This window comes from Phocoena sinus, chromosome 2 (assembly GCF_008692025.1).
Source record: "Phocoena sinus isolate mPhoSin1 chromosome 2, mPhoSin1.pri, whole genome shotgun sequence".
NCBI classification, from domain to species: domain Eukaryota; kingdom Metazoa; phylum Chordata; class Mammalia; order Artiodactyla; family Phocoenidae; genus Phocoena; species Phocoena sinus.
The window spans coordinates 112,877,363-112,890,447 of NC_045764.1; the positions used below are offsets into that span (position 1 = coordinate 112,877,363).

General features: G+C 46.0%; 1 protein-coding gene and 1 long non-coding RNA gene across 3 annotated transcripts in view; one reads left to right on the forward strand and one right to left on the reverse strand.

Moving 5' to 3' along the window:
* Positions 1-9,861, forward strand: part of NPAS3 (neuronal PAS domain protein 3) — a 758,103-nt gene extending 748,242 nt beyond the window's left edge. The window contains exons 9-11 of the mRNA XM_032621122.1: positions 2,705-2,852; positions 6,219-6,343; positions 8,210-9,861. Of these exons, the coding sequence (XP_032477013.1) occupies positions 2,705-2,852; positions 6,219-6,343; positions 8,210-9,564 (1,628 nt within the window). The 3' untranslated portion in view covers positions 9,565-9,861. The remainder of the gene's footprint in view (positions 1-2,704; positions 2,853-6,218; positions 6,344-8,209) is intronic.
* LOC116748358 overlaps positions 1-13,085 on the reverse strand; it is a 251,025-nt gene that overhangs the window by 163,584 nt on the left and 74,356 nt on the right. The window lies entirely within an intron of this gene.

A 13,085-nucleotide genomic window follows, 5' to 3' on the forward strand; every position in this document is an offset into this window, starting at 1 on the left:
CACCCAATCAGACCCAGAGTTGCACTGCCTTAACCCAAAAAGGTGCATTTCAGAAAGGAGATTTTGTTTGTTTCTCTGTTTCTTTGTTTGTAAGTAAGAGAAAGTATTATTAGGAAGGAGAGGGCGTGGTGATCTTTCTGCTGATTCTGCAAACTCTAATTTGACTTTATAATTTCTGTCTCACTTTGCCCCTTGCTACGCACTGTGTTGTGGGGTCTTTTTTTTTTTTTTAATTTTGCCTGCTTTGGGTCAAATTCCAGTCGAAAATCCCCAGCCAGGCTGGGCTGGTCTAGCCTACTATCTCAGTGTTTTCTTCATGTGACTCTATAAAAGGGGCTTCTTAGTCTCTTTGCCTTTATTAAAAATACTAGAACCATTTGAAATTATCCCTTATTCCAGATACACAGCAGGTAGAATTATACACCAACCACTGATTGGGATGCTCTAAGTATTTCTGTGAAAATAGTGGGCAGAATTTCATAACCCATCGTTCCTCTATTAATAGTTAACCAGGTTGAGAGGATTTGAATAAAAGCACATCTTGTTGCATGCAACAATGGTTTGACAGAAGTGCTGTATGGCAGAGTCAGTATTTTACTGCTTTCAGCTTCACTACACAGTTTTGGAGCCGGGGAAGCCATGCATGCCGAATGGCAGAACTTACAATCGCCTACAAAAGCAGAGTACAGCCCTACCTGTGGAGCCTCACCACTAAGAGAAGGTGACAGTTCCGGGTTTTAAAAATACCCTGAACTGTAGAATAGTTTCTGAATAGAACTCGCCGCTCTTTGAAGCACTCATCAAAGCAAGGCTTTTTCAAGCAACTGTTAAGACATAAGTATTACATTTTACAACCATCCATTTCGTGTATTGTGAGACAAAAAAAAAGAGAATGGGAGAAAAGCGTTGAAGTTTATATGTTTATGGATAAAATATATGGAGGTTTGATTTTTGACCACTTTCAGAGCTAGGAAGAGTGGCTCCGACATGATGATGGGAAGAGCTTCTACAGCCTTAAACACAGCCCTTTTCCAAAGTGACTTCCCTTTACTCATCCAACCCCCCCAAAAAAAAAATCAAAATGTACTTCATGAAACTATTGTATATGAAGCACTTATTAGCCATAATTAAATGGACAATATGAATTTACTACGTCTTTAGGACTCTGGCTTGTTCTGGTTTAGAGCAAGATGATTAATGCAAATACATATTACTTGAGATAACCATTTAGCAGCTAATTTAGCCAAATTTATTACAGCAGTTAGAGGTTTTTCATTTTAGCAGACGGAGACAAGGACGTGCCAAAAGTGGGCAGCGTGGACGAGTGCACACTGCCCTCTAGTGGCCAGCCAGCTGGCGCGCTGTTGCGGGGTGTGGAGTCTGCAATTCGTATCCAAGCGATAACAGCGGGTGTGCACGTTTCCGGCATCCTTTTAAACCCTTCCCATCCATAGCACTTTATTTCAGGGGCTGATTTACTGCACTCTTCCCCCTTTTACTAGCTCAAGCGTGCCCAGATACAAATCAAATCCATTTCAACTTGGCAAGATTTTGGTTAAAGTATCATTTTTAACATCTGCATTTTAAAGCTCTCTTTCCGTGGATATTTAATGGCACCGTTTCACATTACTGATTGTTTTTACTTGTTCCTTCATTTGGGGCCATATTTCAGAGTCTGTGTGGAGCTGTCACTCTGTTTGGCTCTAGCCAAGTCAAACCTGTGCTTCGCTTAGGCCAGTGTTTCTGTCTGACTTGGTGAGGGAATGTATTTTGTTCCAACGTTCAGCAAATTTCTCACCAGAATCTCCCCCGACTGACACATGTAGATTTAGTTCATACCATAAATTCTGTTCGACAAGATCAAAAGGAACCGATACATAAGGACACGGGTTGATACCGCTCACACTGAGGTGAAATGATCAAAGACAGAGGAGGAAAGCATCTTTGGAACCATTCAGATATCCAGAATCGCAAAGAGAGCTACCTTGAAGCTATGAATAAATCACACCCAAATTTGCCTTTGTTCCCATCTGATGTCAAACCCATTGACAATATCCACACCGCATTAGGTGTTCTGTGAGCCAGAAAGATTTGCAGTCCTGTTATCCTTCCTTTCACACCATGACTGTCCAAAATGGAATAAAGTCTTGCTACAAACGCTAGTAACCCTAGCTCCGGAGCTACTGCTCCACTGAATTGGTGATTTTATTTGTCCTACTAATGGCATTCTACATTAAGCGTACAGAGGGGCACCGCTGGCTTGGTGCGGGACCTCCCCTTTCTTCTTTTTTTTAAAATTAATTAATTTATTTTTGGCTGCATTGGGTCTTCGTTGTTGCCCGCGGGCTTTCGCTAGTTGCGGTGAGCAGGGGCTACTCTTCGTTACGGCGCGTGGGCTTCTCATTGCGGTGGCTTCTCTTGTTGTGGAGCAGGCGGGCTTCAGTAGTTGTGGCTCGCAGGTTCTAGAGTGCAGGCTTAGTATTTGTGGTGCACAGGCTTAGTTGCTCAGTTGCTCCGCGGCATGTGGGATCTTCCCGGATCAGGGCTTGAACCCGTGTCTCCTGCACTGGCAAGCGGATTCTTAACCACTGCGCCACCAGGGAAGTCCGGGACCTCCCCTTTCTAAGCTTCAGATTTTGCAGAGATGATAACCATTTCGTCCCAGTCCTAATATGCAATGCCTTCTATTCTGTTTTTTCACCAGTGCTGAATAAGGGCCAATGCGTGACAAAGTACTATCGTTGGATGCAGAAGAATGGAGGATATATTTGGATACAGTCTAGTGCCACAATAGCTATTAACGCCAAGAACGCAAATGAGAAAAACATCATCTGGGTCAATTATCTTCTGAGGTATATTTTGGAATTCTTTTTCGTTTCCATCTCAGTTATAAAACACGCAGCCCAATGGTAAATAGCTGAAATGTTGTATTATCTTTTGACAGTATCTGGTGTGGAATTATATGGAAATTCTGCTTTTCTTTCCACAAGATTCAAAGAAATGGGAAAAGTTCAAAGCCATGTCGGTAGGGACTTCGAGGGCAGATTTGCGAAATGTTCAGTAGTTCTTGGTCTGCCAACCTTGGGGCGGTTCTGCAGAGGTTGCTTTGGTTTCCCCACAAATGTTCGGGTCAGAAAAAGAACACAGACGTTTGCCTCCAGTGGAAGCATTCAAAAAGGATCTCCTTCTCCCCCACACGTTCTCATACTCATGCGCTCCAACCCTTGTGAAAACTATGAAAAGGGGATGCGGAAGAAGTGGCAGAGTTCATATTCCTCCTGTATCCCATGTCTTTGAAGTCCTCAGCGTATCACGTAGGGTTGGATTCCCCAGACATTCAAGTTTTGGTAAGCAAAGGGAGTCACTTTGCCAGAATTGAGACAATTTCAGTGTGATCTCAGGCAAGGGTGACCGCTGTTTTAACGCATCCTCCAATTTATATCCATTAATGCAGCCAAGCTCCACAGCCTCCTAAATTCCAGTGTGCAACACCCCTCGTCTCTCCGTCTTCATCTGCTGCCTGTGGATTCAGGCTAGCACCAAAGTAACCAACACGCATAGCCTGGGTGGTCTGCGTCTGGGGACAAGCTTTCTGGGAGGTTCTCCACCAATCCTGCCATGAAGCTATCCAGATGCTCAGCCTGGCTCCCTCCCACCATTGTCACTCTAGTCTTTGGCTCCTCTTGGCCTAAAACCACCAAGCAGGGCCCACATGTGGTCTGAGCAGGAAAACTCCCAGCGGGTCTTATGAATGGAAGTTGTTGCCCTTTGACTGATGTCGACAGGGAGTACCGAATCCCATTTTTCTTTGAGACAGAGATGCAGACAGCCGTGGCTCAGCAGCACGCTGACCCTTCAGAGTGTGTTCGCGTCCGCTGGTGACGACTTGAAGGCATGAACGTGCTTGCTCCCAATAGCATATCAATCAGACACTAATGATTATTGCTCTAGAGAGGGCTTTAATGTGCACCACTTAGAAGAGTCTTCATTCATCTACTTTCTTTTCCCTTTTTTGACCTCTTCTGCTCTACGTTAATTCTCTCTAAAGGTAAAAGTATGGGTATCTAATGGGGCTTTCTCCAAAGCCTGCTCTTCATGCAAACTATCCCCTGTGTTTGTGATATGCTGAAGATGGGTTCTGCTATCAGGGAATTCTTTTACTTAGAGGTTTACGGAACAGTGGCTGTATGCAATGCAGAAGGTTATAAAAGCTCACATGCCAAAGAGAAGACAGAATATTGTGGCACTGACATTCACCGTGCCAAGGAGACCCGTTATTAGTAAAACTTAGACATCAGTAACAGGGACACCGTAGACCGTAGGATGGCCGTCCCCCAGGCTGCTGGAGCCTAGGGCACTAAAGTAATCCCTATGGTTGTTCATCTCATTCAGGGAGACTTCTTCCCTTCTGGATCTTTCTTACTGCCTCACCAGCCTCATGACTTCCTACTCTGCCCCCAGACAGAGGGAGTGAGGAGGGGTGAGGAGAGGGTAGCTGGTGCTACTTTAGAGCAACACTTGGTCTAGCCTAGGATCACATGGTACAAGCTCATGAGCGTTTGGTGTTCCTGGCCCGCCTAATTCCATATGGAGAAGAAGGAGGCAGTTTGGGTACCAAAGCCCAGCCTTCAGGCTCTAAGAGCCTCGATCTCACGCATGCCAGACGTGTTTCAGCTGACCTGAAGACTCACCCTGGGTTCAATAATAGAAGACTGGGAGTTGGCCGACAAGGGACTTGTGAACCCACATGGCATCTGGACCAAAGGAGACTGACATACATGAGCTTTAGCAGAGGAAGCTCCCCGGGTCTGTCACTCATCAGGATCACTCCTCCAGGCTGGAGGTCTAGGAAGAAGGGCCTTGGCCTGATAGCAACTACTGAAGTTGGTTTTTCTTTCCCACATTCCTGTCCTTTGTTCTTCCCCAAGCAGTATTTTCATGCTCCCTCTTCCTGGCCAGAATCCCTCACTTCTGGGCTCCATCCAGGCTTGCACGTCCCTGTTCTGAAATTACTGATCCTCCAGTCTTCTTCCTGTACCCTTCACAACACCTGGTAGAATTACAGAAACTGTGTAAGGGCTAAGGCTACCTTCCCAGCATCTGGTTCATCTGATCATCTAGAGAAAGCTCTGCGGCTGCGCTAATTCACACTAAGGAGTAAAGCCCTGATAAGTTACCTGAGTGAAGGAACCCCCCTGGGATATTTGCAGTTTTAGTGTAGTTACTGAAACAGTGACTCTTTGATACAGGAACTTCACTAGAAATTAGCTAGTGAGTCACGGAGACCTATGGAAGGTCTCTGGCTGACTGGCCATGATAGAAGGACAGAAGAGGCATTTTCCATTTGGAGGCAAGAGACTTTCCTAGTGCCTTCAGGTTATGCAGCTGGTACTGCTCACATGCTGGCCTGGCCTTGGAGTGGCATTTCTAGAAGATCGCTGACTGACCGAACACACTCCCTTTTCCAGAGGAGGCTTGTTTCTGAATTAAAAATAGAACAAAAATTAAGCACTTTTGTGCAAATGGGGTTCGCTTCGTTCTTTCACACTGGGACTCTCCCCGCTGCAATCAGATTTCCAGCTAACAAGCCACAGGTGTACACCACACGAGCAGATGAAAATGTGATTGTAATGGGTGTGTTGACAGTTCAGTAGCCATAACCCACGCAGCCCAAGGTGCACCTGTGCATCTGTCAGATCGTCAGGTGCTGAGGGCTCTGTCCCCCAACTCCCCGCCCCCAATAGCCTTAGAGCCACCTGAACAGCTGAGGACACTCCGTCAAGGAGCCAAGACAAGGGTACTGAAGCGATGGACTCATCAGGAGCCCAGGAGAAGGCAGGGCACACCGGGAGGCAGGGGAATGAATTGTTGAGGGTGCTCCTCTCATCCTCCCTTCCCCCAGGTGTGGTACTGGGAGGAATGTCAAGCAGCCCAGTTCCCTGGCCCCCAGTGGTACCTGATTATTTGAAAGCTTTTTGGTGGCTTTCACGTAGCATTTGGGTATTCAGTCATTGTGGCAAGGTGCACCTGTTGCCCAGCGCATGCAATCCAAGCTTCTGTAAAAGTCCCATGATGAGCTGAGAAACGAATGCATGCTTAGTCTTTCAAACCCTCTAAACTCCAGAAGTTTGGGGCAAGGAAGTGGGAAGAAGATGGTCAGAAGCAACCCATCCAGAATGGGTATCTGCACTCTTGATGAACACCTCCCTCCTCCACAGCAACCCCGAGTACAAGGACACGCCAATGGACATCGCACAGCTTCCCCACCTGCCGGAGAAAACTTCGGAATCCTCAGAGACCTCCGACTCTGAGTCAGACTCTAAAGACACCTCAGGTATTACAGGTATTACGACTTCTCCGTGTTCTGCAGTTATGGCTTGCCTTTCCAAACTTGAGGGGTGGGCAACGGCCAAAGGAGTGTCATCTGAATGAAGCAACTGGTCAAAGTTTATATAGGGATATATGTCACATCAAGTTATTACTGAGTCTTTCTCAACACATATATGTATATATACTTATATACCACTACATACAGATGTACACACTACATAAGTGTGTGCACATACATACAATACATATGTTTATGTATGTGGTGTTATGTAAATATATACATGCATCTAAATATGTATAAATATATACATATATGCATGTTGTGGTATGTATTCATACACATAGGTATATTATGGTATATAAATATATATACACAAATATACAGAGAGATTGATTGATTGAGCCATCACTTAATGTCAGTCCTCCATACAGAAGAAGCCCGGCCCTAACCCCATAGCTAGCTCCAACCCCTTTACCAGAAGCAGACAGCAGGGCTATCTCTGTTGCTCCAAGACAGACCATGACTTTGAGCCCCAAATATTCACATCCTCACCAAGCTGGGATTAAACCTCTAAAGTGGGATACTTAATGGCATCGGTAAATGACTCTTTCTGGGTGCCGTCTGTTACGCATTTTCTGAATCTATGCTGAACAAATCCATGCCTTCCCATTCCTAGTTATTTTGGGAAGCAAACTTTGAGTAGTTCTTTGGAGCACAGGAAAGCTAATATAAAAATTTACTTTTCCTCCACTTCCCAGTCCCCTTCCACAGACACGCATAGATGCAAGGGGCACATAACTCATAGAATTTACGGCTGCAAAACATCCTAAGCCTCTCCTAACCCAGCCTTTTCTGCTAAATAAATGAAGGCCAGAGTAGTTACATGATTTGTCCAAGGTGCTAGTCCAGGCTGCCATCCAAAAGCAGAGCCATAAAATCAGCATCATCCCTAAAGGTTCTGAGCTTCTATCACTGAGAAAATCTCTCCTCCCTAAAATGTGCCAGATGACTAGGGCACACCGGCCACAAACCCCATCCTTAGGGAACATGCTCTCGTACCGTATTCCCTCTACTCCAGACACAGCATCAGGGAGGCCGAAGCAGGTGGGGAGGATCTTGACTGATTTCCTGTAAATTGCATTCATTCGAGAAAGTTCTTTACTAAGGCAGAGTTCTAGAACAGACAATCTCTGCTCCTTATTTATATAGCATATAGCAGTGAACAAAAAAGACAAAAATTCCCTGCCCTGTGGAGCTTATATTCCAGTTGGGGGAAGAGACAGAAGTAAATAAAAATAAAACATACAATGAATCAGATGGCGTTCAGTGCTCTAGAGAAAAATAACTTTAGGAATGGAGAGTATGGTTTTCGATAATGAGCAGATATTTACCAGGGGAAGGTGCAGACCTCTTTGGAAAGTCACCTTGCAAATCATCATTTTTCTGTGTCACTGCCACCTTATTTACTCCTGAGTCTGTGAGCATTTTCGCAGAACATCTCGAATGTTAACGTGCCTAAGAATCACCTGGGGATCCTGTTCAAATGAAGAATCTGATCCAGTAGGTCTGGGTGGAAGCCTGGGATTCTGCATTTGTAGCAAGCCTCCAGGTGATGCCAATGCTGCGGGCAGATCCGGGGACCGCACTTCTGAGTCAGGGTCCCTCTAATCTAGGTCCTCGAGAGAGAAAGCCCAGGCTTTAAGTAACCGAGGCAGTGGAGCAGCTCAGGATAAGGCGACAACCCCCCCACCTCCGCCCTCCCCTCCCCCACCCCCGCAGGTGAGAGGTGGGTCTCGCCCTGCTAATCCGTTGTCTCCTGTGTCTCCTCTCCCCGCCCCCTACCCCCCCCCCACCCCCGCGGCTGCCGGCCCCACGCAGAGGACAACGAGAACTCCAAGTCCGACGAGAAGGGGAACCAGTCCGAGAACAGCGAAGACCCGGAGCCCGACCGCAAGAAGTCAGGCAACACGTGCGACAACGACATGAACTGCAACGATGACGGCCACAGCTCCAGCAACCCGGACAGCCGCGACAGCGACGACAGCTTCGAGCACTCGGACTTTGAGAACCCCAAGGCGGCCGAGGACGGCGGCGGCTTCGGCGCGCTGGGCCCCATGCAGATCAAGGTCGAGCGCTACGTGGAGAGCGAGTCGGACCTGCGGCTGCAGAACTGCGAGTCGCTGTCGTCGGACAGCGCCAAGGACTCGGACAGCGCGAGCGAGGCGGGCGCGCAGGCCTCCAGCAAGCACCAGAAGCGCAAGAAGAGGCGGAAACGGCAGAAGGGCGGCAGCGCCAGCCGCCGGCGCCTATCCAGCGCGTCGAGCCCCGGCGGCCTGGACGCGGGCCTGGTGGAGCCCCCGCGGCTGCTGTCCTCCCCCAACAGTGCCTCGGTGCTCAAGATCAAGACGGAGATCTCGGAACCCATCAACTTCGACAACGACAGCAGCATCTGGAACTACCCGCCCAACCGGGAGATCTCCCGGAACGAGTCGCCCTACAGCATGACCAAGCCCCCCAGCTCCGAGCACTTCCCGTCCCCGCCGGGCGGCGCAGGCGGCGGGGGGCTGCACGTGGCCATCCCCGACTCGGTCCTCACTCCGCCCGGTGCCGACGGCACGGCCGCCGCCGCCCGCAAGACTCAGTTCGGCACCTCGGCCCCCGCGGCCTTGGCCCCCGTCGCCTCCGACCCGCTGTCGCCCCCGCTCTCGGCGTCCCCGCGGGACAAGCACCCCGGGGGCGGAAGCAGCGGCGGCGGGAGCGGCCCCGGAGCGCCCAACTCCTTGCTGTACACTGGGGACCTAGAGGCGCTGCAGAGGTTGCAGGCGGGCAACGTCGTGCTGCCGCTGGTGCACAGGGTGACCGGGACGCTGGCGGCCACCAGCACGGCCGCGCAGAGGGTCTACACCACGGGCACCATCCGCTACGCGCCAGCCGAGGTGACCCTGGCCATGCAGGGCAACCTGCTGCCCAACGCGCACGCTGTTAACTTCGTGGACGTTAACAGCCCGGGCTTCGGCCTTGACCCCAAGACGCCCATGGAGATGCTCTACCACCACGTGCACCGGCTCAACATGTCGGGACCGTTTGGCGGCGCCGTGAGCGCGGCCAGCCTGACGCAGATGCCCACCGGCAACGTGTTCACCACGGCCGAGGGACTCTTCTCCACGCTGCCCTTCCCCGTCTACAGCAACGGCATCCACGCGGCACAGACTCTGGAGCGCAAGGAGGACTGAGCACCGCCCAGCGCGGCCCGGGGCTCTGCCCGGAGGCATCGTCGGAGTTTTCGTTTAGACCTTTGATTCTAGCACTTTGAATTCGAGCAGGTCAGCATCTTCTCTCGCCACGACGGTCCCCGTTCCATCCCCTCTTTCTTTCACTGGACTCATTCTTTCCTGTAAAGATATGTTTATTTTTGGCCTTCAGAGGGTCAGACGAGCAGTTGCCTGCCATTTTGTCTTCTTCCGAGATGTGTGTTGGGTTGTTTTGCTTTCCTTTGCATCTTTATTAAGATGTCTTTAATGTGTATATGCCTCTGCCATAGAATACTCAGTCTTGTGGTCAAGAGATCTCTGAAATGACAACCATTGAGTTTTCTTCGTAAAGATCTTGATATGATCAAGATTGAAAGAGACAAGCATAAACAATGTGCCCTGTTTGACTAAGTCAAATGAAATGGGGTGGTGTTTTTGTTTCTGTTCCTAATTCCTTTGAAAATAGCGGGATAGTATTTTAGAATTTTATGCAGAATTTAATTCTCTTTTTATGGTTAAGATTTTAAGATTTTCTTACTTGCACATAAAAATAATTTTGGGTTCTTAAACTTAATTTCTGGCCTGTGACTAGAATGTTTAAAAAAAAAGTTGGACTAAATGTTAATTACTGAAACATTAACTTAATTTCTAAAACCATGGTGCTATCATTTATTAATCTGTAATGTCTTCATACAAAATGCAGCTCCTGGGCTGGGTTTTGAAAAAAAATGTGTTCTGTCCTGGTCTGGAGTCCATTGCTGCAGTCTCCTTGGTTAGTTAAGACAAAGCCCTCATTAATGTTTGCTGCAGGACTTAAAATTTTTTACCTCCCAACTAACATAGCCTCACATTAAATTTAATGGGTCAGGAAAGCCCTTTTTAAAAGGGCTTTTGGAAAACTCAATCAAACTGATTTGAGGAGCAGTTTAGGTACATACTGCCTTTCGTTGAGCTTTCTTTCTTTCCTTTTCTCAGTCTAACTGAGGCTAATTTTTGCAACTTCAATAACACTTTGGAGTAAAAGAAGGAAAAAAATATTTAACGTTTTTTGATTTTTTTCATTTCTTGCTAAAAAAAAAAAAGAAAAGGAAGGTTGTATTTTGGGGGACTGATTTGGTGGATTTTTTTTCCCCTTTGGTTCTTTTATTTCTAGGTTGGAACCAGTAAGGTTTAAAACTAAAGAATGGGTTAAAATAAGCTTCAAACAGATAACTGCAACTGCGCATTAAGTTGAAAAAAAAAAGAAAAAAAAAAAGAAAAAGAAAAAAATATCCTATTTTGTCTTTGTTGCCAGAAATCAGTGTAGTGTCAAACACTCCAAACGACTGTCGAGTATAAATTCTTCTTCCACTCCATTTTTGGCAGCTGTTAAGGCATCTAATAACAGATGTGAGAACTGTAATGTGTGCACTGTGTATGTGTCCTTGGCTGTCAGTCCATTGCAGTTTCAATGTGTGTTTCTATATGCAGTATATACTAAGCTAATGTAGTTGTTTTGTCCTTTGTCTTCTCTGTGCTCTATCTCTAGTACAGTCCCATTCCTGCAGTCCTAGTGAATCAGTGATTATTGGGGGTTAGTGATTTTTGTGTGGTGGCCTTCCTCTGTAACGTCACCCTACGCTGCTTCTACTGTCTGTGAATCTTCCATTTCACTTTTTAAGATTTCTGCTGTTGCTTTGCTGGTGTATATTCTCCCAAGCTCTCCCCTTTCTCTCTCCCTCTCTCCCTCTCTCCCTCTCTCCCTCCCTGCTCCCTCCCTCCCTCTCTCTCTCTCTCTCTCTCTCTCTCTCTCTCTCTCATCTCCCCTTTTCCTGCCTCATTTCCCCCCCCCCAACCCCAACTTCTCCAAAATCTTTTTCATTCTCAGAGATAAAAAGACTCTTAACTAGCTCAAGGTTAATGGAGCCATTTTTCCCATAATGGAATTCTGGGTATGACTCTTTCTTCTGGAGTGCCACACAAAGCACTGAAGAATAATGCTCAGATATATGAAATAAGTTGATGCCATATAGCCTCAGTTGTTAACATTCCCAGAGTCCCTTGTGTTCTACCTATAAGCAGTGGGTGCTTTGCTTTGGTTTCCTTTCAGGTTGGCTGATGGAGCAATATATAAAGCAATTTACCAGTGAGACAGAAAATTATTTCAAAGGTCAACCAACATTTTTTAAAAACAAAAGGGGAGTGGTGGGGGGAGGGGTGGACTATAGAATTGTCGTATATATTTGTTTATGTGTGCAATGCTAATATAGTAACTCGGCTGTCCTTTGAATATCACTGTGTTGAGTGGATTCCTCCAGGCCCTTTGATTCCATGAGTTGGGCCCAAACCACTGTGGAATAGTGAAAAGAAGTTTAATGCCACAAATTCTAATAGTGAGCGCTTACTTGAAGGATTTGAGTAGGTTTAGGAAGTGAAGAAGGCCAATCACGAAATTTAAAGAGTAATTTTGGAAGCTCTACTCTAGCTATTGAACAATCAAAGGAACGCACCTATCAGCTACAAAGAGCAGCTAGATGGCTGTTTTTTATTTTCTTTTATAAATGTTTCTGTGTTGTGTCAAAATGATTTCTGGTGATTTAAACTAACAGATAATCACAGCTGCTGTCTAAATCCATAGTGTTAAAATTACAAAGTGGAAAAAAAAAATACTTCATTACCTGTGAAGACTGTGTCTGTGTTTTTAACTATTTCTTGTACAAATATATGAAAACTTTTATGAGGAGACTGGTGCCAAGTAGCTGAATAATGGGGAAAGGGATATTCTGTTCGTAAAAATCTTAGCAGTGTTACCAACTCTACAATATATATATAAAAAAATTAAAACATTACAAAGCGACAGCTATGGTACATTTGTTTTGTGTGAAGCTAACGGGACCTAACTTCCTGAGTGCCTGGCTCATTTTGAAACATTTTTTTTCATTGACCATTTATAATGCTGCAAATCAGAAATGTACATACTTCATTTACAACAGGGTTCTTTTTATACTTTTGTAGATTCTCATACATGTCACATACATGGTTGTCTTTATGTAACTTAATTTTTCATCTGCAGGTGCCATTTTCATAATAAACTTCTCTTGGATTTGTTACTATCTGGCATCATTTCTTTTACATGTAACCATCCTAACTAATGAACGCTGGTAGTATTTGTTTAAGCAGGTACCTTGGTCATTATTCTTGATTTAAACAAAAAAGAAAAAAATTTTTAAAGCATCCATATTTTTGCTAGTTTTGGACAAAATGCGTAGCTTGTATACCGATGAGGCTGACTGACAAGGCACAGATTAAGATGCTAATCCAAATACTACATCAAATGTGCAACCATCCTAGATTTTCAGCTACCCCAACTCATCGTCATATGAGCATTACTACGTACGTTATCAGAGCTGAACAACGGGCCTGCGACATTAACCACTATGGGAAGTGTGCATTTTTTCTTGATTAATGCACAGTAAATGATGAGAGTTTTCATACATTAATCATTTAAAATGCACTCGATATTT